This window comes from Mobula birostris, chromosome X (assembly GCF_030028105.1).
Source record: "Mobula birostris isolate sMobBir1 chromosome X, sMobBir1.hap1, whole genome shotgun sequence".
Taxonomy (NCBI): Eukaryota; Metazoa; Chordata; class Chondrichthyes; order Myliobatiformes; family Myliobatidae; genus Mobula; species Mobula birostris.
In genome coordinates, this window is record NC_092402.1 from 61,487,766 (window position 1) to 61,512,663 (window position 24,898).

The window sequence follows — 24,898 nt, forward strand, 5'->3', positions numbered from 1 at the left end:
AATTCTGATTTGATGGAGACAGACGTGAGAAGCACAGAGGAACATCTGGAGAAAACTTCTGAAATGCCCGGTTCTCTGCCGCTGCTACTGTGCGATTGAGAATCTCCGGAGGGAAGGCCCCAAAATCCCCGGCTTTGCCCACTGCTGGCGACCGAGGCTGGGGCCGAAGCGTTCAGCAGAGATGGTGCTCGGTACTTGGTGTTGGAGGGCTGATCGGAGGCTCGAAGTTTTCGGACGACTCAGAGTCGGACTGTGGCTGGGCATGGCAGGGAGAGTTTTCTTCCTTCTCCCGTCAGTGTGAGATGTGGGACTTTCGAGAGAATCTGAACTTTTTACCGTGCTCACGACCTGTTCTTCTTCATCAAGTTATGGTATTGTTGCACTGTTGTAACTATATGTTATAATTATGTGGTTTTTGTTAGTTTTTCAGTCTTGGTCTGTCCTGTGTTTTGTGATATCACACCGGAGGAAATATTGTATCATTTCTTAATGCATGCATTACTAAATGACAATAAAAGAGAACTGCATGTCCTCATAATCTAATCTAATCTAATCTATTGCTGACACTCCACCTTATAAAAAAAGACAACTCAGTAAATCAGTGCCTGTTGTGTCATGACTGATTACTGCTGGTGTTGGAGACCCTGCGAGTCTCTATCCTAGCTGTAAGCTTTTGGAAATCTGGTATTGGTCGATTACTGTCACTTGTATGGAGGTACAGTGAAAAGCTGGTCTTGCATACTGCTTCTGCAGATCAGATCATTACCCAGCGCATCGAGGTAGAACAAGGTAAAGCAATAATAGAACGCAGAGAAAGTGCAGTGCAGGTAAACAATGAAATGCAAGGTCATAATGATGTAGATTGTGAAGTCAGCAGTCCATCTTATTGTACCAGGGAGCCATTCAATAGTCTTATAACAGTAGGATAGAAGTTATCCTTGAGCCTTGTGGTATATGATTTCAAGGTCTTGTATCTACTGCCCAATTGGGGCTGGGGTGGGTGGGAGAGAATGTGCGGGTGGCCAGGGTCTTGGATTATTTTGGCTGCTTTACTGCGACAGTGAGAAGTATTGACAGAGTCTATGGAGAAGAAGAAGTTGGTTTGTGTGACGTACCGAGCTGTGTCCACAACTCTTTCTTTCAGTCAGGGAGCTGAGGCAGATGTGACTAGTAAGGACTGAGCTCACAAACTCCATTGTGGAATGCAGTGAGTCGCCACAGGTTGTGCTGAAAACTGAAATGAATCACATGCTATTTTTCTTCATTCACTGAATGTGGATATCACAAACAGTGCCTTCTTTAATAGCCACCATAATTGCTCCTGAACTGAGAAGGCAACCACGTTGGTCATATTTAGACCATATTGGGTAAGGATGGTAGGTTCCGTTCCCTAAAGAGTGTTAGTGATCTGGATGGCTTTTTACAATAATCCTGTCATTTCATAGTTACTCTTACTGAGTCAAGCTTTTTATTTAAATTCTATATTTATTAAATTACTTGAAATTAAATCTTCAGCCTGCGGTGGTGAGATTTGAACTCACATCTCTGGATCTGTCCCCTATTCTGACTGTTAGTCCAGTCACTTAACCGCCATGCTACTGTATTCTGTTCTTGAGCAGAGGATGTTTTGCTTCTGGCACTTGCTTCCAGAATCCAATTGTAATCAGTGATTTATGCAACATCTTTGGAGCGGAGTCCAAATGGAGTTCCACTAATTCCTTTCCCATAGCCAATGCTTCTGTAACCATGATTTTGGGAATCAGGGAGCCTTCAGTGAGCACAGTAACCATAAATGGATATACAAGAAATGTGAGGCAGCATCTCCACTTCTGTGAGTGTTCAAAGAGTTCAATTGGCATGTGGTGTTCTTGTGAGTTCCTTAGCCTCTTCTTTGGTGCCTTGCAAAATTTTCCTCACCATATATTTATCCATTTCCCTCTAGAAGGTCACAATTGATTCGGTTGTCACCACATGTGCAAGCAGTGTGTCCCAGACTCCAACAACATGTTGCGTTAAAAAAAAGTATTTTGCCACTTGCATATGCCCCATAATGTCAAGGGATAAATTCAGATCCTGGACTAATTGCTCGTCTTGAAGTTGTCTGTAGGATTTCCCCTTTCTTTCAGAAAACTACTGATGGGCTCCAATAATTCCACGGACCTATACACCAATCATTTCACAGTGCACGAGTGAGCAATGTCTTTAGGCTAGTCTTCATTCCAGCTCCTTGATGAAAATTTTCAACAGTCGGCGAATCTTCCATCGTAAGCGGATAAGGTTGATAATTTCCAGGAGAGTTTAAGTAACATTTTAAGCATCCATTTGCACGAAATTCTGGAAATTTGGGATCAAAATTTATTCAACCTTTAAGAACCGACATCTTTTCCTATCATTGCTGGTACTTTGCCCACTGGAACACTGAACGGTTTATGGAGTATTACGTCAGCATTTTCCAATACTAAGTCAAATACATTCTTTGTCAACACTGTAGGTTTTAGTGCCACTAAGTTCAATGTTAGCACTCATGTCTGTGGAAACCTTGAAAACAAATATTACTGGTTATAGTTTATCTTTTGTGTCTGGGTTCATCGGGAGCAGGAGTGAGTGGTGGAAAATTCTTCACATAACTTTGTATGCTGCTTGCAAAACCAGGACTGATGTGTGAGATAATGTCTCTCTGTAGCAATTTGTTTAAAACCAAGTATTTTAAGACACCTAGACTGCAATAGTACATTCCAGTGAAGCACAAATGATCCCCAACACTGACACACAGTGTCACTGATGCAGATTTTTTGAGTGGGAGAAGGTTGTTCCTGGTTGCTGTGGCAACTCACCCACCCTGTAAATGACCAAATACAGCACCACAGTCTCTTGTAATCAAAGCCAAAAACAATTTCCATCATTGCACACTTTGAAAGTTGGGCATTATGGCTCAGAAATTCCCTCTTCAAACGTCTCTGCCTCCATTTCTACAGAAGAGTAAAAGAAAACGGCTGATGCTGAAAATAAGAACAGAAAATGCTGGAAACACTCAGCAGTATCTGCAGAGAAAGAAGCTGTGTTAACTTTTTAGGCCAATAACTTTTCATTAAGACTAATCCCTTAGATAATGCATAGGCAAGGCAAGCCATCTACATGATACATAGACTACATTCTCTGTATTACATTCTCTGTACTACATTCCAAATGTCTAGAATCTATTTTAACCTAGTTGTTGCCACTCTCCTCTCAGCCTCCTACTAACCCGACTAGGAAAATGATATAGGTAGGAACAGCAATGAGCTTATAGTCTACTCAGTGTTCCCTCCAGCAAAGTGAGTGGAGAGTAATATTGTAAAATAGGTGACAGAACCAATCCTATTGGTTTCTGGCCAGTGAGCTTGTTAGGATTGGACCCAGTGTCCTTTTCCACTCTATGTTTCTAACAAATGTTTGCTTAATTTGCTGGCTCAGGTAACACGCCTGATATGTCCTGCGCCATACAACATAATGTGGTTTACATTAGAGTCCCGAGCAATGCCTAATCAAGCTTATTAAAATAAATGACTTTACCTCATCCTCTTGATGACACTCTAACTGATCCCAACCCAGGTCCCCTATGCCCAATGCTCTGTTTCTAAAATTCCTTGCACATTACTCGTGCCAATATTTCCATAGGCAGTGCTTTTTTGTTTATTAACTGCTTGTGCCTCTTTCAGGGTTCTCTGTCGACTCAGGTAAAAGTCTCATTCGACAGAACATGTTGAGTGTTGTCTCTGGAGCCCCAAGAGCCAACCACAGAGGGGCAGTGGTGATCCTGAGGAAAGAAAGCGTCAACAGGCTAGCACCTGAACACATCCTGTGGGGAGAGGAACTCGGATCATCGTACGGCTATTCCGTTGCCACGGTGGACCTCAACAGTGACGGGTGAGTGGAAACCCGTGAACTTCTTAATTGTCTCGGTTCCCGGATCTTAGCTCTGCAACTGCACCGAGATCTCTGCGTTCCTTGAATTCAGGCCTCTTTTGTGCATCCTCAATATTCTGATCTCTGCCAACAGTGGCTGCCTGATCCTAGGCTCAGAAATTCCCTCTTCAAACGTCTCTGCCTCCATTTCTACAGAAGAGTAAAAGAAAACGGCTGATGCTGAAAATAAGAACAGAAAATGCTGGAAACACTCAGCAGTATCTGCAGAGAAAGAAGCTGTGTTAACTTTTTAGGCCAATAACTTTTCATTAAGACTAATTCCTTAGATACTGCATAGGCAAGGCAAGCCATCTACATGATACATAGACTACATTCTCTGTAGACCGTAAGAGGATTTCTAGCATTCCATGTTTTTATTTCTGGACCTGTTTCTTGCTTTAGCATTTCCCTTAAGATCTGCCTCTTTGTCCAAACTTTTGAGATCTGCCTGGGCGCCTCACTATGGAAGTGTAAGACCTTGGAGTTTAATCCAGTCTGAGTGAGTTGAGGCAGTACCATAAAGCCTTGGAGTGCTTGAACTGAATTGGTGATGTATCGTGTGACAACACACACAAAATGCTGGGGGAACTCAGAAGGCTAGGCAGCATCTATGGAAATGAATAAGCAGTTGACGTTTTGGGCTGGGGCGCTTCATCAGGACTGAAAAGGAAGGGGTAAGACACCAGGATAAGAAGGTGTGGGTAGGGGAAGGAAGACTAGCTAGAAGGTGATAGGAGATAGGTGAAGCCAGGTGGGTCGGAAAGATAAAGGGCTGGAGAAGAAGGAATCTGATAGGAGAGGAGAGTGGACCATGGGAGAAAGGGAAGGAGGAGAGGATAGGCAGATGAGAAGTGGTAAGAGGCCAGAGTGAGGAATAGAAGAAGAGGGGAGGGGGAGGGAATTTTTTTTTTACCAGAAGGAGAAATCGATATTCATGCAATCAGGTTGGAGGCTACCCAGATGGAGTAGAAGGTGTTGCTCCTCCACCTTGAGGGTGGCCTCATCATGGCACAAGAGGAGGCCATACATAGACAGACTATGTGGGATGAGAATGGGACTTGGGGTTCAAATATTTGGCCTCCAGGAAATTCCGCTTTTGGCAGGTGGGGTGGAGGTGCTCAGTGAAGCAATATGGCTGTTTTCATGAATGACATATGAGCTGACTCCACCATAGTCAGATCAAGGGCAGCCTAGGGAAAAGTCAGCAGGCTCTTGGGTAGACATTCCTTCCACATTATTTTGCAGGTGGATGGACCTTGTAGTTGGTGCTCCATACTTTTTTGACCGAAAGGAAGAAATTGGTGGTGCTGCCTACGTCTACATCAACCAGGCCGGCAGGTTGAATCGAGTAAACTGTGTCCGTCTGAATGGGACCAAGGACTCCTTGTTTGGACTGGCTGTGGCTAACATTGGGGACATAAATCAGGATGGGTATGAAGGTAGGTCTGTATTCTTCATGCACAAAGTATTCCTGGGGATGGGGCTTGCACAATTTCTGTCACAATTTGGTTAAAATTATTTATCATCTAAATTCTGAAATGAAAGAATGAATTAGTCCTATAAACTCACCGAGGGTCCAAGAAGAAGAAGATACCTGAAACATTAATTATGTTGCTTTTAAAATGAAGAATGTTATTGGGGTTGAGTTTACAGTCTTCCAGGGTCAAGAGAGAACGAGCCCCTGGACACTGCCATAAGTATACCTATTGGAAATTCCTTAAGAAAAAATTAGATTTGCCTTTATGTTTCTTTTTGAGCAATTTCATTTAATAGTATAATAATATTGGACGTGAGAAAAAAAAACAGGGTGGTGCATTTGATAAAGCATTTAGGAGTACATACAACCAGAGAAGGTAACCCTAATTAAGGCCTTCATGATTCATTGTTTAACTGGCATAAAACAATGAGCTGCAAGCCTGTGATTTCCCACACAGGGAGCTTCAAGCATCAGCTGTACCAGCCTAGAGAGCCAAGGTGAGTAACAGGTTAAAGGATAGAGAACCAGCCCAAACGTCTCTTGCACCATGAACTAAAGCATTGCCAAATGTTTGAGAGTCTGCTTGGTTTGGTGCACATCACGGGATAGTGTTTGAATAGGTTGCACAAAAAAAACTGTGCTTGAAATTTCAAAGGCTGGGAAAACAGTACTAACGTCATAAATTGAGGGGCACCTACTTCTACTCGGTGTCTGCTTCGTCCTGCCTATGTTCAAAGATTCCAATGGAATGGGGCCTTACAATTCAACTGTAATGCCATGGATAGAGGTAGGTGTGGTGGGATTATATTTCCACCTGAAACACCCATCAGTAGCTTCTTTACAATAGACATTTTAACATTTCTCCCATGTGAAGTGAGCCAATTTACTTTAGACAATTTCAGCCATATACTGCCAATGTTGGATTTTCAGTGCTGACCAATTACAGACCTGTGGTTAGAAAGGGACAATATGCAATGTCTACACACCAGCATAGTCCCAAGGTGAAACCTGGATTTTCTTGCACTCTCTGTGGGGTAGAGGCCAGAAAATTGCTTTTAAAGCTGTGAGTGCTTTTCCATCAGACCGTAAGATCATAAGACATAGGAGCAGAAGTAGGCCATTCAGCCCATCAAGTCTGCCAACCATTCCATCATGGCTGATTTATTATCCCGCTCAACCCCGTTCTCCTGTTTTCTCCCTGTAACCTTTGACGCATTTACTTTGAACCTGTCAACTTCAGCTTTAAGTATACCCAATGACTTAGCCTCCACAGCCATCTGTGGCAATGAATTCCACAGATTCACCACTCCTCTGGCTAAAGAAATTCCTTCTCATCTGCGTTCTAAAGGGACATCGTTCTATTCTGAGGCTGTTCCTTCTGGCTCTAGACTTCCCACTGTAGGAAACATCTTCTCCATGCCCACTCTATTTCGGTCTTTCAATATGAAGCTGAGTACCAACCACGAGCCCCATCTCCCCAGTCAGGGCTTAGGACAGTGTTGGTGTTGGATGTTCTGCTTGAGCACACTCCCAATGGAGAGAGGCCCAAGGAATTCTGATGTGTCCTGTGTCTAAATTTAACATTCGGAATGTTTCAAATAAAAAAAATTTTAAAAATATATAAAATGGCCTGAATAGTTTAGATATGGCAAAGTTATTTCCTATGGTAGGGGATTCTAGGACAAGGGGGCACAACTTAATGTTTGAAAGACGTCCTTTTAGAACTGAGGTGCAGAGAAATTACTTTAGTCAGAGGGTGGTAAATCTGTGGAATTTGTTGCCATGAGCGGCTGTGGAGGCCAAGTCATTGGGTGCATTTAAAGCAGAGATAGATAGGTTCCTGATTAGCCAGGGCATCAAAGAGTTTGGGGAGAAGGCAGGGGAGTGGGGATGACTGGAAGAATTGGATCAGCCCGTGATTGAATGGCGGAGCAGACTCGATGGGCTGAATGGTCTACTTCTGCTCCTATATCTTATGGTCTTATGGTCTAAATAAAGTTGATCGCTCACATTTCACAAGCTTGAATAAACTGATGGATTTCCCCCTTTTTTTCACATGAATTGATTTTGTGACTGATTTTATGAAAGTGCTGCAGAGAAGGAGATCGATTGCCTGGCCCCATGAGCAATCCAATTGGTCCCAGACTAGCACTGTAGTCCTGTAGTCCTTTTGACAGTTGAATCTGCTGCGTCAACCTTTAAGGAAGTGCCTTGTAGATTATCAGTCATCATTATGCATACACCATTTTCCTACAGTCAATAACTTTGTAATGTATTTTTTAAAAATTACTGCAGAGTGAGTAACTGTTTCCGCCTTATTGTATGGCAATTCCTCTATCCAGCCTTGTGTCCACTTCCCCTGAAACTTTTTGAGAAAGTGCGCCATCTGGTGTCAAACTTAATGAATGACCACAGGATGAGCATGAACTATAATTTCTACAGCCATGCAACCTGTTGGAATTCATTTATCAGGCTTGCAGTTGAGCATAGTGCAGAGGCGGATAACATTTTAACCCAAGCAGGCTTAAGATGCCTTATTCATCGACGTTGACCAAGGTGTCCACCTGAACCATTTTCCCACAAGTGACCCATATCCCTCGAAACATTTCCTGTCTGTACCTGTCTATGTTGTAATTGGACCCACCTCTGCCATTTGTTCTAGGAGCTTGTTCTGGGTGAAAAAAAATGTCCATCAAATCCCCTTGAAATCTTTTCTTCTCACCTTAATCTATGCCTTCTAATTACAGTTTTTCCCACAATCCTGGGCAACAACTAAAAAAGCCCAGCTAAAAAGCTGACATTTTGGGAAAACTGTGGCAACTTTCCAACAAATTGAGAGTGTGTGATGGTATTGGTTTATTATTGTCTCATGTAACCAGATACAGTGAAATGCTCATCATACAGATCAAATATTACACAATGCATTGAGCTAGAATAAGGTAAAACAATAATAATGCAGAATGAAGTGTAAAAGCTGCCAAAAATGTGCAGTGGAGATAAACGATAAGGTGCAGGATCATAACAATGTAGATCGTGAGGTCAGGAATCTATCTTTTAGTATAAGAGGTCCATTCAAGAGTCTGATAACAGTAGGATAGAAGCTGTCCTTTAGCCTGGAGGCTTTTGTATCTTCTGCCTGATGGGAGAGAGGAGAAGAGAGAATGTGTGGGGGTGGGGGGGGGGGGTGGAATTTGATTATCTGTTCAACATCATTTTGAATGTACCTTGGGGTCAGGATGGCAGTCATAGTGGGAGAAAAGGTATACAAGACACACAACCGGAGATTGCTGGATGCCTTTACAAATCCCAGACACAAAGGTCTGATTGAGGACAATGCAGCAGCAAATCTCCAGTGCTGGGAAGCTGAGAAGACCAAGGAGGCTGTTCAGCCTGTCCCACTAGCCAGTGGCATCATAGTTAAACTGTATCCTAGCTCCATGTGCCTGCTCAGTCTCTATGTCCTTTAGTCCACTCTGGAGGGTGATTTATTATCAATCTCACATTAAAAACGGTTAATGAAGTCGGCACCTGCTGTTTGAGAGGGAGAGTTCCATCCTTCCACCTCTTAATGCATACAGAAATGTCTCTAAAGTTCACTCGTGATTGGCAGGTCTGTGAGTTTAAAGCATCATCCTCTTGCACTTGATCCCAACAGCAGCAGAAATAGTTTCCAAGCTGCATTTTTCAGGATAAATTTGTGCTGATTGATTCCAGCAGTCTGGAAGTGTTTTACTCAGCATGCTGTGTACTTGCCTGTGCTGACGGAATACCTTTCTCTTGTTTTATAAGACATTGCTGTTGGGGCCCCATATGACGGACAGGGCAAGGTCTACATCTACCATGGAAACAAGTTTGGACTGAATACGATTCCTGCTCAGGTACCCAGCAAGGATTTACATGTTGAATTAAAGCCACAACTGTAGTTGTTGATAACGGATCTCATGCGAAGCCTTAGATTCTATTTCTAACCAAGTCAGCTGACCTTTGCAAGCTTTGCTGTTTTACAAAACATTGATGTTGGAGGTCAGGGTGATGCAGCGGGTAGTGGAGCTGCCATACAGATCCTTTGCGTAGGGTGGTAAATCATGAGGAGTGAGAGAAAATAGGGAAATGAGTGGAGGAATGAGATGGAAGGAAATCAGGGAGCATTGGTGGGCCGGCACAGACTCAATGGGCTGAATGACCTCCTTCTTTGTCATAAAAATTAGGAGGAGGTATGTAGTACCTTAACTGCTTGGAGACTGGAACAATTCCTTTATTTCACAGGGGATGATTTATGAAATCTCTTGTTTTCCCTCAGTTCCACAGTGGTATAGGCAGGGTGGCAGAATGCTCTTTGTTCACCCCTGGACCTATTGCTGTGAATCCAGTGCAGGGAATTAGGACCTCCTTTGCCTGTCGTTAGGATCCATATGAAACGGGTTGCTTTGGTGACAGTCTGAGTGCAAGGTCAAGCCACAAAGCTGTCCTTAATTTGGGACAAAATTCGAAAGATTAAAGATTTGTCACATGTACATCGAAACGTTGACATGTTGTTTGAGTCAATGGCCGACACAGTCTGAGATTGTACTGGGGGCAGCCCGCAAGGTTCGCCGTGCTTCCGACGCCAACGTAGCATGCCTACAACTTCGCAACTTGCTAACTCTAACCCATGTGTCTTTGGAATGTGGCCCAGAAGCTGGATCACCCGGAGGAAACCCACACAATCACTGGAAGAACGTACAAACTCCTCCTGGACATTGACAGGAACTGCACCCCAGTCTTACAATTGGTGCTGTAAAGTGTTACGCTATTGTACTACCCTAGATTCACTAGCAAATCAGAGGGTGAGATCCCTCCCTGCCCCCAACAAAACGGCTGAGCTGGATCAATTTACAATAAGCAGGCATCTGAAGAACTCTAGTTGTCCTGCCTTGAATTAGTGCACTTTGCTGAAGTGCTTAATCTTACCCTCACCTATATTATATTTGATCTTGGAGTTCATGGCAAAAAGAGTGAGAAAGTTTTCCTTTCCTCAGTAGAGGAGAAAAATTTCAAAATCATTTCAAAATGATAGTGGGCTTTGGAAGGCCGAGGAACAATTTAGCAATGGAACTCCAATGTTCACCAATGAGCTCCTTTGGCATTGGATCCAGTTTTCCATGAGTCCAGTGTTAAAACAAGTGCACAGCTGATTGATATAAATAATTGTATAGAAGACTGGAGGCAATGAGTATCTCTACTGAGAGGGAGCCATTTTGACTTTGACTAAATCTATAAGACAAGCAATATTTGATGAGCTGCCCAGTTACTCTCAAACTGAGGTTGAATCAGGAGAACATGGGAATGGCGGGCTTGTCCAACAGCAACTAATTTAAATGAATCAATGGATAAGGATTGTTGTTTCAGGGATTTTTATAAGGACTGAGTAAGAATGAAGTGCACTTGTTTACCAATGTGATGCTTTGCATTTCTTTGAATCTTGAACTGTTTCCTTGTTATAGATAATTGAAGGAGAAACGGTGGGAGTGACAAAGTTTGGGTACTCCATAGATGGAGGAATAGATATCGATGATAATTTTTACCCAGATATGGTGGTCGGGTCACTTTCTGACTCTGCAGTTCTGTTCAGGTGAGACGTCACAGCGAACACCTACCTATGTGGGGTGCTCAACAGCTGGGGAAAGCGGCAGAGGCCAGGTACCCTAAACATGCAAAAATTTGCAAGCCTTTAGGGAAATGACTGGGTTTTGGAACTAGTGAGCTGGTCTGATAGAGAGCCAGCATTGACACAATGGGCAGAATGGCCTGTTATTCTATGACTGTCTTATGATTCAATGTAAATAAGAGGCACCTTTGTAGGTATTCTGGAAGAAGGACTAGTGCATAAATCATCTAGGCCAATCCTGTGACTAGTAAGTGGAATTAAGATATAATATTTATTGTGCTGTTAAAATGTACCAAGTGTGATGTTAAAGTAGTGTGCTTTTGTGGTCGCTTTAATCTGAAGCATAAAAAGAGAGAGAGAGAGAGAGAATAGACAGAAAAATGCTTAGCTGACCCAAAAGTTTAGAAACATAGAACATAGAAAACCTACAGCACAATACGGCCCTTCAGCCCACAAAGCTGTGCCAATCATGTCCTTACCTTAGAAATTACGTAGGGTTACCCATAGCCCCCTATTTTTCTAAGCTCCGTGTACCTATCCAGGAGTCTCTTAAAAGACCCTATCGTATCTGCCTCCACCACCATCGCCAGCAGCCCATTCCACACACTACCCCCTCTCTGCGTAAAAAACTTACCCCTGACATCTCCTCTGTACCTACTCCCCAGCACCTTAAAACTGTGCCCTCTCATGCTAGCCATTTCAGCCCTGGGAAAAAGCCTCTGACTATCCACACGATCAATGTCTCTCATCATCTTATACACCTCTGTCAGGTCACCTCTCATCCTCCATCGCTCCAAGGAGAAAAGGCCAAGTTCACTCAACCTATTCTCATAAGGCATGCTCCCCAATCCAGGCAACATCCTTGTAAATCTCCTCTGCACGCTTTCTATGGCTTCCACATCCTTCCTGTAGTGATGTGACCAGAACTGAGCACAGTACTGCAAGTGGGGTCTGACCAGGGTCCTATATAGCTGTAACATTACCTCTCAACTCTTAAACTCAATACCACGATTGATGAAGGCCAATGCACCGTATGCCTTCTGAACCACAGAGTCAACCTGCGCAGCTGCTTTGAGCGTCCTATGGACTCGGACCCCAAGATCCCTCTGATCCTCCACACTGCCAAAAGTCTCACCATTAATACTATATTCTGCCATCATATTTGACCTATCAAGATGAACCACCTCACACTTATCTGGGTTGAACTCCATCTGCCACTTCTCAGCCCAGTTTTGCATCCTATCAATGTCCCGCTGTAACCTCTAACAGCTCTCCACACTATTCACAACACCCCCAACCTTTGTGTCATCAGCAAATTTACAAACCCATCCCTCCACTTCCTCATCCAGGTCATTTATAAAAATCACGAAGAGTAGGGGTCCCAGAACAGATCCCTGAGGCACACCACTGGTCACCAACCTCAATGCAGAATATGACCTGTCTACAACTGGGTTGTATGTTTACTTAGGCAGCTACCTGTTCATAACCTGAACTGTTGGTCATATGGAAATGAACAACCCCAGTGTGTAGCAGAGGGTGACAGAAGTTGTGGGAGAATGAGCAGGCACAGGGAGAGTAACTGCCAGCCGGTCTCACTGACTCAGTGAGTGAGTGAGTGAGTTGGCTCAGTGTTCCTGGGCCTGTTCGGCTCCACCCAGACCTCAAGCGTTGTGGCTCTGAGGTGGAGCGAGGAGGCACAGGGAATTGCCCCATTCCCACCCGGCAGAAGATGCTGGAGATCCCGGCAGCTGGCAAATCCATCTCCATCTTTCCCACCAGTCTCCCTAATGCTCATCCCTATGTAGAGGTTGTCCAGTGATAGAGCATTCATAACCCTGGATGCCGAATCAAATTGCATCATTTGAAACCGCAGCCAGCTAGGGATTTGACAATGTCAGAGGTGCATTAATAGTCTGACATGTTGGAGATGGGGAGAAATTGATTGGCATTATGCCAGTTTTTCCAGCATAAAATGAGTGCAAGGTGTCCACTTTCACAATGAGACAGCCTGTGCTTAGTCTGTTAGTTGCCGAGCACATTTTTCAGGCATTCTTGAGACAAATGTTACGAGCAGGCCTTATGCCTCAGGAATATGTTAATGAGGGGCTTAGAGCCCACTGAAGACCCCTTGGTTGTCAGTGAGCTATGTGTTTCCCAATCAGCAACAGTACATTTGCATTTTCTATATAAAAAGGGGGATGAGCTCTCCAGGTTACAACGAAACTGCTGAAGGAACTCAGCAGGTCGCTGAGTATCTGTGGAGGGAAAGTAATTGTCAACATTTTGGGTCAAAACCCTGCGTCGGGATTGGATACAGTGTTTCAAACCAAAATGGTGACAGTTTCTTTCTCCTGACAGATACTTGTCAATCTGCTGAGTCCCTCCAGCGGTTTCTTTGTTTTCCAGATTTCAGTGTCTTCAGTTTCCACGAGCTCTCCAACCCCAGCCTCCTACCAACCCTCCCCACTCCACCACAACAACAAGGGAATTCCAGATTCTAGTACACCCCTCACGGGACTTACCAACCTAGCCATCTCAGGCTCTCTGTCTGAGGATGTGTAATACCCCCTCCCCCAGGCATCTCGCCCCAGTCCAGAGATGAAGCACAAGGATCAATTAACATTGGGGACATACTGCTTTTGAGACTGCAACTTGAAAGATATCAGAAAAAAAAGGTGCACTGAGAATGCCTGAGAGGTTCCAGATCCGAAGGCAGAGGTTAATAGACTGCGGTCAAGCCTATGCTCGATTTTCCCCAAGTGAGTTCTGAATCTTTGTCTTTTTTCCTCAGAGCATGTCCTGTCATTGATGTGACAACACGGGTCTCCGTTAATCCCCAGCAGATTGACCTGGAGTTAAAGAGCTGCAGGAGTTTCTCAGGGATCTGGTAAGAATCTATCTCAAAAAGGACAATGGAACCCAGGGGGATGTTTCTCTGAAGCAAGGCAGCAGGAAACATCTGCTCTGGCTACACCAGGGGTCATTTAGTCTGCTCCCCCTTGAAAGGAAATTGTATTGCAATCACCTATTTGCAGATTCTCCATCTTGTTAAGATTCCTAAAAGAAGAAGACTGAGGGGTGTGGCTTGATTAAGGCTTCCTCTTGAAGGTGGATCCAAAACTTCGGCCGTAAATATAATAAATGCAGGCAACATTTCTGGGGAAAATTCTTTCTCCGGAGTGTAAGGAAACTCACTAACCTGTTTCTCTGCTGTACATTGTAAAGCAGAGATCCCTGTGGCTTGGTGAGTCAATGCACAGCTCCGCACTGGTGGGCCAGTTAAAGAGGGAAGGTCGACTTCAGCATTGGCCTCAGCACTCCTGGTCTGAAGTAAAAATCAGTCTAAACACCCCCCATGTTCTGGGTGAAGTCCTGTTGAGGAGGGAAGGAGATTCACTCCTTGCTCATCATGTAATGACATTGTTAGTCTGCTCACAAACAATAAGGCTTTCAGCAGACAGGGCCATGTGAATAGGCCAAGCTCAAATTAGCCCACTTATCACACTGTATATGAAGGGTATGGCCAGGAATGGCTAGTGCAAGGGGGCATAATTTTAAGGTGTTTGGAGGGAAGTACAATGTAGAGTCCAGAGTTAAGTTTTTTCACATAGGGTGGTGAATGTGGGGAATGCCCTGCCGGGGGCATTTAAGAGAATCTTAGGTACATGGATGGTAGAAAAATAGGGGGTTATGTAGGAGGGAAGGGCTAGATTGATCTTAGACTAAGTCAGCACAACATCACGGGCCGAAGGACCTGTACTGTGCTATAATGTTCTATGTCCAATAACAAATGAGGGTGGGTACACAGACTACTTGTACCCAAGGGAAGATGTCCCACCAGCTTTCATCACCTTGAAGGAAGGAGACGAAAACCAAAGCAAGCCCGCTGCCCCACCCCCACCCCCACCATGTCACTTCATGCCAGTCTCCTGTTTATGGACGAAAGTAGCAGCATCCTACCCTGCGCACATGAAAATTACCGCCAGTGTCACAGTGAAGACCTGCGCGAATCAAGCACTGCAGAGCAGCAGTAGCAAGAAGGAGGATGTGACTTGGCAACATTTTTTTTTTTGCGCTGGACTTGTGTTAGGCTCGGTGAAACTGGCATAGTAGCCACATTTCAAATGCAAGCATCTTCTAAGACTCTCACTATGGTAGCAGTGGGTGTGTTTTCAACCCCTTAGCTGTGCTGAGTGGTCTTCTAATTTGAAAAATGATGTGAGCTCCTGCTGACTGCATGTTGTGCAAATTGAGTATTCCGTTCATTAGCATGGAAGGAGAACCGGCAAGAGCAAAAGGTAGGACTCCCTGTGTTGCAGGGTGCCACAGCTCAGTGATCTTGCTGGAAGTGACTGAAGAGAATGATACCATCCATAGGAACCTATGGTTAAGGAGGAAAGTTGTGCGGTCTCCTGGTTGAGAATGAACGAACTTGAGATGCTCTCAACAAAATGGAAGGCCTCAAGTTTCATAGGTTTGCTTGATGGACATCGCCAGTGTCAGCTGGTCTGTTGTCCCGGGGATGATACCTTTGCAGGGCATTACTTTTGCCAGCAGAGGTAGCAAAAACAGTGGGAGAAGAGGCCACAGAGCTGCTGGAGGACACAGGCTGAGATGTTAAGGATATTATGGTATAGTGTGGAACTGGCAGGTGACCACACTTATACAGAATGATGGGAATGCTTGCCCTCATCACTGCGGAGCACTTTAGTGTCTGGAATGCCCACCTTCAAGAGGTAGAAAGACTGGAAAACCAGAGATACCTGATAGAAAATTAGTTTGGGGTGTCTTTACGTCAGAGCGCGGGTGAAACCTGGATCATGCTACAACCAGGGTGACTCATAAGTGGGCAGTGACGCAATGTTTGGCTCAGTTTAACACGTGTATCACTCTCCCCAGCCACTCAGTGTGTCACTCTCCCCAACCAAAGGGCTAGAAATGGGCTAGCAACAGAAGGATCCAGCAAGTGACAAGAAGTGTTCCACCAGGCCTCCCACGGCAGGAAGACTTGACGCCATTCTGCCTGAAATCCACAACTGCAGATGAACCTCACTGAGCCTGACAGCTCCTTGTACTCTGACTCGTCCCGTCCTCATCAATCTAATTTATAGCACTATTGACGTTCATGCGATTTATGGCTCATTTGCCACTTTAGCCTATGGCCTCTCCTCAATAGTGGCCTTGAAGAAAGAGTGAGTGTGTTGGCCTGCAGGATTTTACCATGAGGCTGTGGTAGTGGTGTTAGCTGTTGTGATGGTTTGAGCCATGGGTGCCTGGTGTTGTGTGGGCTGCATGCCGCAGTGCCCTGCTCACGGTTTCTTGATGCCACTGGCCTGATCTGTAACTGCCAGTTCCTCCTCGACCTTTGCACTGCAGTGAAGTCTGTACACCCCTGCTTCGACTAGTCTCTGTGCTGCTCACTGATCCTTGCTCTGTACCTCAGCAGACTCAAATGTTCATGGTGCTTCTCAGTTTACAAGAGTACGGTCTGCATGCTCTGGCAGGTGATTAGGTGGAGACTCAGAGTCAAATGAGTCTGACTTTGCTGCACGTTTTCCTGTGTGTCTGCGCTAATGGCTTCTTTTGTTAAACCTGACATCATTTTCCGTTCCTATTTCTGTGGGTTTAAGAGACTCCAATGAGTCAACGATTTCCTTCCCATAAGTGTTAAGGGTCAGAGGCGGAGATACGGAGTTGGGTCGCGGATAAGCTGTGATCTGATTGATTGGCAGAACAAGTCTGAGGATCTGAGTGGCCTGTTCCTACGTGCACTAGAGTCTGGGGGAGATGGAGGTGGCAATAAGGGAGGGAGGGGGAGCACTGTCACTGATTTCCTTACCCCTCTTCCAGAGCTGAACCCAGCAAACCTGGATGATCTTGGCCAGGGGATCTGCCTTGCAAAGCAGTCGTGCAATTGACACAGCTGAAGGTCAGAGTGGATGCTGGGTGCAGTCAGCGAGTGGGCAGCACGGTGTGTGGCCACTTGCAGAGTCTCTGCTGGCTTGGGAAGACTGAAGCGATGCTCAGTTAACCCTCACGTGGCTCTAGGCCAGACACAGAGGGAAGTGACTCGCGGGAAACTCTCTGACCTCTGAGTTTTCTCTGTAACAGAAATCACGGCCAAGCCCAGCATGACATATAGGCCACTTAGGTGTTTATGCAATAACCTTTCCCTGCTTTGAAGCCAAGCCAAGGAGCACTGTCAAGAAGACCAGGGATGCATGCGGCCAGGTGCACCTTTTATTACATATTAAAACACCTGCACCGTTTTCAGTGTACACACACGCCACGTCCTCTTCTCAGCTCTGTTTCAATATAGTGTCACCTGCAAACCTCTGATACATCCGGACATGTCCTCTTCTCATTACCGCTATCGGGAGGGAGGTCCAGAAGCCTGAAGATCCTCACTCAGCGATGCAGGAACAATCTCCTCCCCTCCGCCGGCAGATTTCTGAACAGTCCTTGAACTGCTTTTTAATACACTATTTATTTCTGTAATTCTATGTCTTTGCACTGTACTGCTACCGTAAAAACAACAAATTTCACTTTGTGTAAGTCAGAGACAATAAAGCTGATCTGAAGCTTCTGACCATGGCATGCTTTACCATTCCTCACTGAATTGCTGCTGGATTAGGATCCACTGTATCTGTTGCCTTGAACCATGGGAACTGAGAGAAGGGTAGGAATCCACAGTGTTAACAATTATATTTTGGTGGTTGTTTATGTTCTAAGTTACAATGTCTTTTCTGTCCCACAGTATTGATGTCAAGGCCTGCTTCAATTATACATCGAAGCCTGAATCCTACAACCCCAGGATTGGTAAGTTCAACAACAGAATGGCCCGCGTCGTCCATGTGGTTTTTTTTAAAAAAATGGGTAATGGTGATTTCATGATGCATTAACTTGTGTAGGAATCCACATACCAGATAGGATGGGTGAAAGACCGAGCAGTCGCCGAAGACCAGGGTTTTCTATGGGGTGCTGAGTGCCAAAGGGTTGTCCCTGAGAAAAATGTTGGCCCAAGTTGTTGAGGCCAATCATTAACTGAACCTTTACTCTGCACAACATTAAAAGAGTACGACATCGCACCAGCAAATGTAACAGGGAAGGAAAGAAAATGGTGTCGTACCGCATCTCATAAAATGTCCAGAAATTCTTTACACGGTCCAGATTCTTGTGAAGTGTTGTGATGGTTGTTGAGCTGGCAAAAGCAGCAGCAATATTTTGCGCATGGCAAAACTCTTGCTAACAACAATAAGTTGACCTATTTTGTGTGAGGGTCAGACATTGGCCGAGACACCAGGGCAGAATCCCCAGTCCTTCTCAGGGATCAGTAAGATCCATTGCACTCCATGGAATTGGCAGATAGAACCTCGGCTTATCGTCTCTTTAGTAATGCAGGGCACCTTCTGATCAGACTACATGCGCGCTTTCAGAAGAGCCGCTTTGAGTAAACGACATTCAATCTCTGAGGCAAGTCTGCTGCTAACTGGGCCAAGCCAACATTTCCTGTGGGACTGTGAGCCCTACTTGAGTTGTTGGTGGCATTACCAGATGACTGGTATTGGAGCAGTTACGAAGTGGCAGAAAGGAACTCCTTGAACTTTCACCTACCATTTACGCCCCTCTGCTAAGGATCTAGCTGAGGAGCAGTATTTATGGGGGTGTGATATGGTGGCCAAGCTTTGCAGTCTACTCTGGGTATAACTGGCAGAGTTGATATGTTACACCATGCGGAATCCTGCTTTCTCATGGATATGGGTCTGGCGATCATGCCAGCTGTTTGAGGCAGGCAATGGTGTAATTGTATGTTGCACCTTGAAAATCTTTGTGCTTGAAGGAAGCCTGACTGTAGGCCTCCTTCAGTCAGGAGCAGCTTGGCACTCAACCGAACAGTGTCATCTGGGAAATGCGTCAATCCCTCTGGAATGCTGTGCTCCCTTTCATAATGCCAGCTGCTGGGTACTGTGAGTGTAGCAAATTGCTGTCATTTTCACTATGTTGCAAGAAAAGCGGGAAAGAAATAAGTGCAAACTAAATAATGTTTCAAGCTAATTGAAATGGAAGACACAGGCCTTTTTTATTTATTATTATGTTTTATTTTATTTATTATTTTTTTCTCTTTCTCTGCTGTATTATGTATTACATTGAACTGCTGCTGCTACGTTAACAAATTTCACGTCACATGCCAGTGATAATAAACCTGATTCTGATTCATTTAAACTTCTCACCTTTAGTGTACAATATGCCGTGCACACCTGCAGTGAGGTGTTCTAAGTTTCCCATCTGCATTCTCAATGTGTTATTTCCATTCCTTTTGTTGTCACCTTGCAGCTTCTCAGCTCTCAAAGCACTTAATTTGCAGTGAAGTTTCATAAACTTCCGCAGGCAAATGCAGCAGCCTTTTTGCGCAAAGCAAGACTTCACCAAAATGGCGGCAAGGTGTGTTTTAAGAAGGGAATGAGTCCTCCCTGTTCATAACATGGCATGGAATTTTCAGCATCCGCCTAAACTAGGGCTGTTTTGGGGCGCAAACCCACAAGCCTCTGCGCAGAGGCGAGAGCACCAAGCTGGCAGTTTTCCCTTATTTGCAACGATTGATTGATGACGCTGAAGGGTTGATGCTTCAGGTGCTCTCTGCTGGCACGTGAATGGAAAGGAGGGTTGCAGATTCTTCCTCACCCCCAACCTGCCCCCACTCCAATCCCTTCTCCAGCCAGCCCTCATTGAGGGAGAATTATCTGTGATCCATTGTCGGCCATCTTTAATGCTCGAACAACTTCTGATTTTTTTAATAAACAGTTCTATTTTTGTAAATTGCATTGATGAAATGAAAATACTTGGCATCAGTGAGGGTACCAGAAGGGAGGCTTCTGGAGAAACCAATCCAGAATGGATTGACCAACAGGTGTCTGGTTGTGTGGCAGTCACTGGGATATGTTGTACCATGTGCTGCCCTTCTTGCTTTCAGTTCTCGGGTTCACGATTGAGGCTGATGCACTGGAGGTTGATGGGCAGAGGAGGAGGCCTCCCCGCGTGTTCTTCCTGAAAGAGAAGCTCGTTGATCCGGAAAACCAATACACTGGCGAGGTGGTCCTGAGAAGCCAGAAGGAGGATAATTGTATTGATGTCACAATGAAACTGCAGGTAAGGCTGAAAGCTACGGGTGACATGTGCACGGCAGCTGTGAATTGGAAGTGGGATGCTGATGATTACCATTGCTTTGGTTGCTAGGAGAACATCAGAGATAAACTGCGGCCCATTCCCGTGACGTTGACTTATGTGATCAAGGAAGCCAAGCGCAAGAAGAAGCAGGCTGAGAGACAGCTGACTAGTTTGATGCCTGTCTTGAATGCTGATATTTCAAACACAGTAAGGGAGGAGGTAGGTGCACCTGAATCTCCTGCTGTGGACCTGCACAAGGCTGGGAGTGGGATTTCAGAATTAACGTGCAATTGATTTGCCTGGGATCCTTCATGGGGTGGGGGGAGAGGCACAATATCATTGACAGAGTCCTGTGCATAATCCCAAAACAGATTTAAATCACGCCATGCCAACTAGAGGCCAAAGTCACCGTTTGCGTGTTCGGGTGGTGGGCAGTTGAGGGATCTGCCCAAGCTGCTTGCCTGCCCCTCTTCTGGGATTCCATCCTTGGAGAAGGAGCATGCGGTACCTATGGGTAATTTGGGGACCTTCTGGGACCAGTGGGCACTTTGGGGGCTCGAATTTGTTCTGCATAGCGATGACTATGTTATAATTTGAAACTACTGACTAAATAGTTGAATCGTGGAATACTATGATACCGTAATTACGTGATGCTGTAATCTCTGCATAAATCTCCTTTGGAAAAGAAACAAAATAGCAACTGGGGAGTTAAAATTGTTAATTAAATAAATTTGCAGTTATCTTCAGTGACGCTAGTTCACTACTGACCTTCTGGAGAAGAAATCTGCCACTCTTGCCTGGCCTGGCCTATGTTCACCCTTAACTCCGAATTGGTCCAGCAAGCCACTTTATTTAAGGGCAATTAGGACTGGCCAAAAAATGCTACATCCCATGAATCGATTTAAAAAAAAAACAGTTATGTGGGAAATCTATCTCCTTGGTAGGTTGAATATTTTGGAATGTTGGTCACAGTGTTCAGTTAGCTGGATGGGTGATTTTCTGTAGCTTGTCTCACGGTGGTTTCAACACTAAGAAAGAAAGACGTAGTCCTACAGCATGTTTCATGATCCCAGGATGCCTCAAAGTCCTGTAAACCCAATCAAGTATCTTTAAAACATACTTATGATTGAAATTGGGACATGCAGCAACTAAACTGTACACAGCAAGCTCCTACACGAAGTCTGGTGATGATGGCCTGGTGATCTGATTTACTGAAAATGGATGCAGGATAAATATTCGTCAGGCCACTTAGAACTCCTTGGTTTTCTTTCCAAGCACCATGTGACAGTAGATAGGTTCTTGGTCTGCCTGTTCATTCAGAAGTCAGCAAGAGTGCAATGCTCCCTCAGTATCACACTGGGATGTTAGCTGAGATTTCAGCAGTCAAGTGTCAGAGTGGAAATTGAGCCTCAAACCTACTGGCGCAAGAACACTTTTGAGGGCTGACATAGCCACCAAGTTGGACTTTAATGCTCACAAATCAAATTGTACTTTGCTGACAGGTCTCCTGTTGTCTGCTTGCAGGTGAATTTCCTGAGGGAAGGCTGTGGGCCCGATAAGATTTGTCAGAGTAATTTACAGTTGAATTATAGATTTGGCACCAGGGATGATGATGATGTTTTCCATCCATTGCCACTGTACGTATGGTTCCTTTTATCTATATCCACAGTGTTGTAAATGTCATGTTTAAGTTGCCACTATATCACCTATCTTCTGTCATACTTTTCCAACTTAAAGTGTACAATACATAGGAAATCTGAGAACAATGCCTCAAAGATTAAATGTGCATTGGACCCTTAGCAAATTTCACATTTGCCCCTTATTTTGCACTCCTGCTGTGCCTTGTTCAGTTACAATTTCAATCCCTGATTGTCATGTTGTTCTGTCACTGTGAAACTCAACTCTTCACAACAGTGAGTTCAACCTGGTGTCCAAGGAAGATGGCAGTGTTGCTGGCTTAATGCAGCCTGCCTAGCGGGGTGTCCAACTCGAACCCATGTTTGGAACTTTTGTTACTGCAGTGTCCGCCAGCTATGATACCCTAATTTGGCCCTGGGGTGACTCCTGCTTGCCCTCTTCCTGCTCGTAACTTCTGCATATCCTCTGTCCCACTCCAGCTTGCCATCTGTGTTTTCTCTTTAAAGTTACTCCTGCCTTCTCTAGCCTGGGCACTTGCCTGGCACGTCATCGTTGAACTTGCTCCTTACATTAAGTGCATGCCCTTTGGTGTTTGACATTTTGACCTTGGGAGAAAGATACTGGCTATCTACTCTATGTCCCTTATAATCTTATAAACCTCCATCAGGTCTCTCCTGAGCCTCCGCTGTTCCAGAGAAAACAACCCAAGACTGTCCACTCTCCTTGTAGCACATGTCCCTAAGCCAGGCAGTATCCTGTGAACCTCTTCCGTACCCTCTCCAAAACCTCCATATCCTTCCTATAATGGGGTAACTAAAATCTATTGCAATATTTTGTAAGTGGTCAGAGATTTTATAAAGCTGCAACATTATTTCCTGACTCTTGAGTTCAGTGTTTCAATTAATAAAAGCAAACATGCCTGCCATGTGCCTTTTTTTTAACCACCCTGTGAATGGGTGCTGACACTTACAGGGAGCTAAGGACTTGAGCTCCAAGATCCCTCTGTACAGAATGTACTTTCCCTTTACACTTGCTCTCCCGCAGTGCAATACCTCACACTTACCTGGATTAAAATTCATCTGTAAGCAGATGAATCTTAAGGTTGTATAATTTATACATACTTTGAACTTTGCCATTTCTCCAGTCATAGCTAGAACTGATCTATATCCCCACTGTATCCTTTGGCAATCTTCTACATGATCCATAACCCCACCAATCTTTGTGTTATCTCCATACTCATAACCCCACCTTTTTATGTTTTCATCCAGGTCATTTATATTTACCTGTACATCACAAACAGCGTAGGTATCACAAACACCAGTATGGATCCTTGTGAAGCACCACTTGTCATGGACCTCCAGCTAGAATAAGTTCCATTGACCACAACCCTCTGTCTTCTCTGGGCAAGCCAGTTCTGAATACAAACAGACAACTTACCTCGAATCACACTTTCCGGCGCCAACATAGTGTGCCCGCAATGCTCGGCAGAACAACACAGAGCACGACAAGCAACAAAACAAGCCCCGTTCCTCCCTCCCACCAACTCACCCACCCACACACACACATCCCAGATCTGCCCATCCTCCAGCCCCAGAACTATGCATCTTCAGCCTCCAGCATCCAAACGACTCGGACTCACAGACATTGATGTCCTCAGCAGACATGCAGCGGTCTCTGGTATCATCTAAGTGTTGAACAATGTCCTGTACTTTCAAACTTGAGGGTAGATGGCTGCCTTCTGTCAGTTACACTAGACACGCTAGATATGAGCAGTGGGTGTCTTCTTCCACAGTGCATATCGTTTTAAATCGATGGAACCGAGCTTTGAAACGGGAGTATGTTGCATTCACTGGTGTATTTCAAGCTGTGCGCGAGTGACCAAGGACAGTTTTCTATCTGCTCGTATTCTGGTCCTGAGAACCCACATGGGGGCAAGCACTCTCCTAAAAGCCTTTGGAAGTGGACCTAGGTTTTTCAAGAGAAGCTCAGTAAATTAAGATTAACTCTTTGAGAAAAATTTTAATAGAATGCGGGTTTTCAGCTCAAACCAGGTTTTGGATCAGGAAGCTTGCCAGAATCTTAAGGTTGTTATTGTATAAAATTCATTCTGAAACAAAACAGAATAGTGCTTATGAATTCAAAATGTTAAATGTCACAGAAACATAAATGTTCCTAAGGTGTACAACAAGAAGGAAGTAAATAATTTAGCTGGAATTTAAGATGGAAGGCATGACAGTATTTCTCATAAGTGTCTTTACAGATACATTGAAATTACAACCGAAGTTGGCTTCCTCTCTGATGCTAATTGTGGATCCTATTCCTTGTTCTCTCACCTGTTTGCCCAGCTTCCCCTTAAATACCTCCTGAGTCACCTCTGTCACGCCCTGTGGGATCAGATTCCCTATTTCCCCATTCTCACCACTCTCTGGTATTTTTGTTGAATTTCTTACAAGGTGTTCTAATATTTTTAAATCTGAAATTTTCACCCTTTACATCATCATCTTAGTTCTGAAAATCTGTTTTGTGATGTTAGGATGGGGGGTGAGGGAGGGAGAGAATAAGGCAGAAGCTTAACCTGGTTTCCTTTCTCTGCCAATTCCTTGTTTAGGCTGGCCTTTTTGCCCATTTTTCCTAGACGTGACGAGATGGAGTCATGTTTCCACCTCCCTTTCTGCTCCACAATGCTCTGAACTAACATGGTGAAGGAAAAGGTAGCAGCAAGAGTGCATTTGTGAGGGTAACCTTACCTGCAGGGCGGTGGGTTAGTTACTTATCCTGCACCATCTTCATTGCAGAGATGAACAAAGAAGGCAAGTGTTTTCCCTCAGTGACCAGAAGGACATTGCTTTGGAGATCAAAGTCACAAACTCACCGTCAGACCCCAGGAGCCCAACTAAAGATGGAGATGATGCTCATGAGGCGGTTCTAATCGCAAGCTTTCCAGACACACTCTCCTACTCTGCCTTCCGATCATCTCAGGTACAAGAATACTCTCAGCTTCCCAGCAGAAGAGCCTGAAGCTTGCT

General features: G+C 44.7%; 1 protein-coding gene across 4 annotated transcripts in view; it reads left to right on the forward strand.

Annotated features, from left to right (window-relative positions):
- Window positions 1-24,898, forward strand: part of LOC140191737 (integrin alpha-6-like) — a 198,483-nt gene that overhangs the window by 128,304 nt on the left and 45,281 nt on the right. For all 4 annotated transcript variants that reach the window (XM_072249430.1, XM_072249431.1, XM_072249433.1 and 1 more), the window contains exons 6-15: window positions 3,699-3,906; window positions 5,191-5,384; window positions 9,212-9,300; window positions 10,906-11,033; window positions 13,861-13,956; window positions 17,827-17,888; window positions 20,041-20,216; window positions 20,304-20,453; window positions 21,759-21,871; window positions 24,668-24,851. In XM_072249430.1, the coding sequence (XP_072105531.1) occupies window positions 3,699-3,906; window positions 5,191-5,384; window positions 9,212-9,300; window positions 10,906-11,033; window positions 13,861-13,956; window positions 17,827-17,888; window positions 20,041-20,216; window positions 20,304-20,453; window positions 21,759-21,871; window positions 24,668-24,851 (1,400 nt within the window). The remainder of the gene's footprint in view (window positions 1-3,698; window positions 3,907-5,190; window positions 5,385-9,211; window positions 9,301-10,905; window positions 11,034-13,860; window positions 13,957-17,826; window positions 17,889-20,040; window positions 20,217-20,303; window positions 20,454-21,758; window positions 21,872-24,667; window positions 24,852-24,898) is intronic.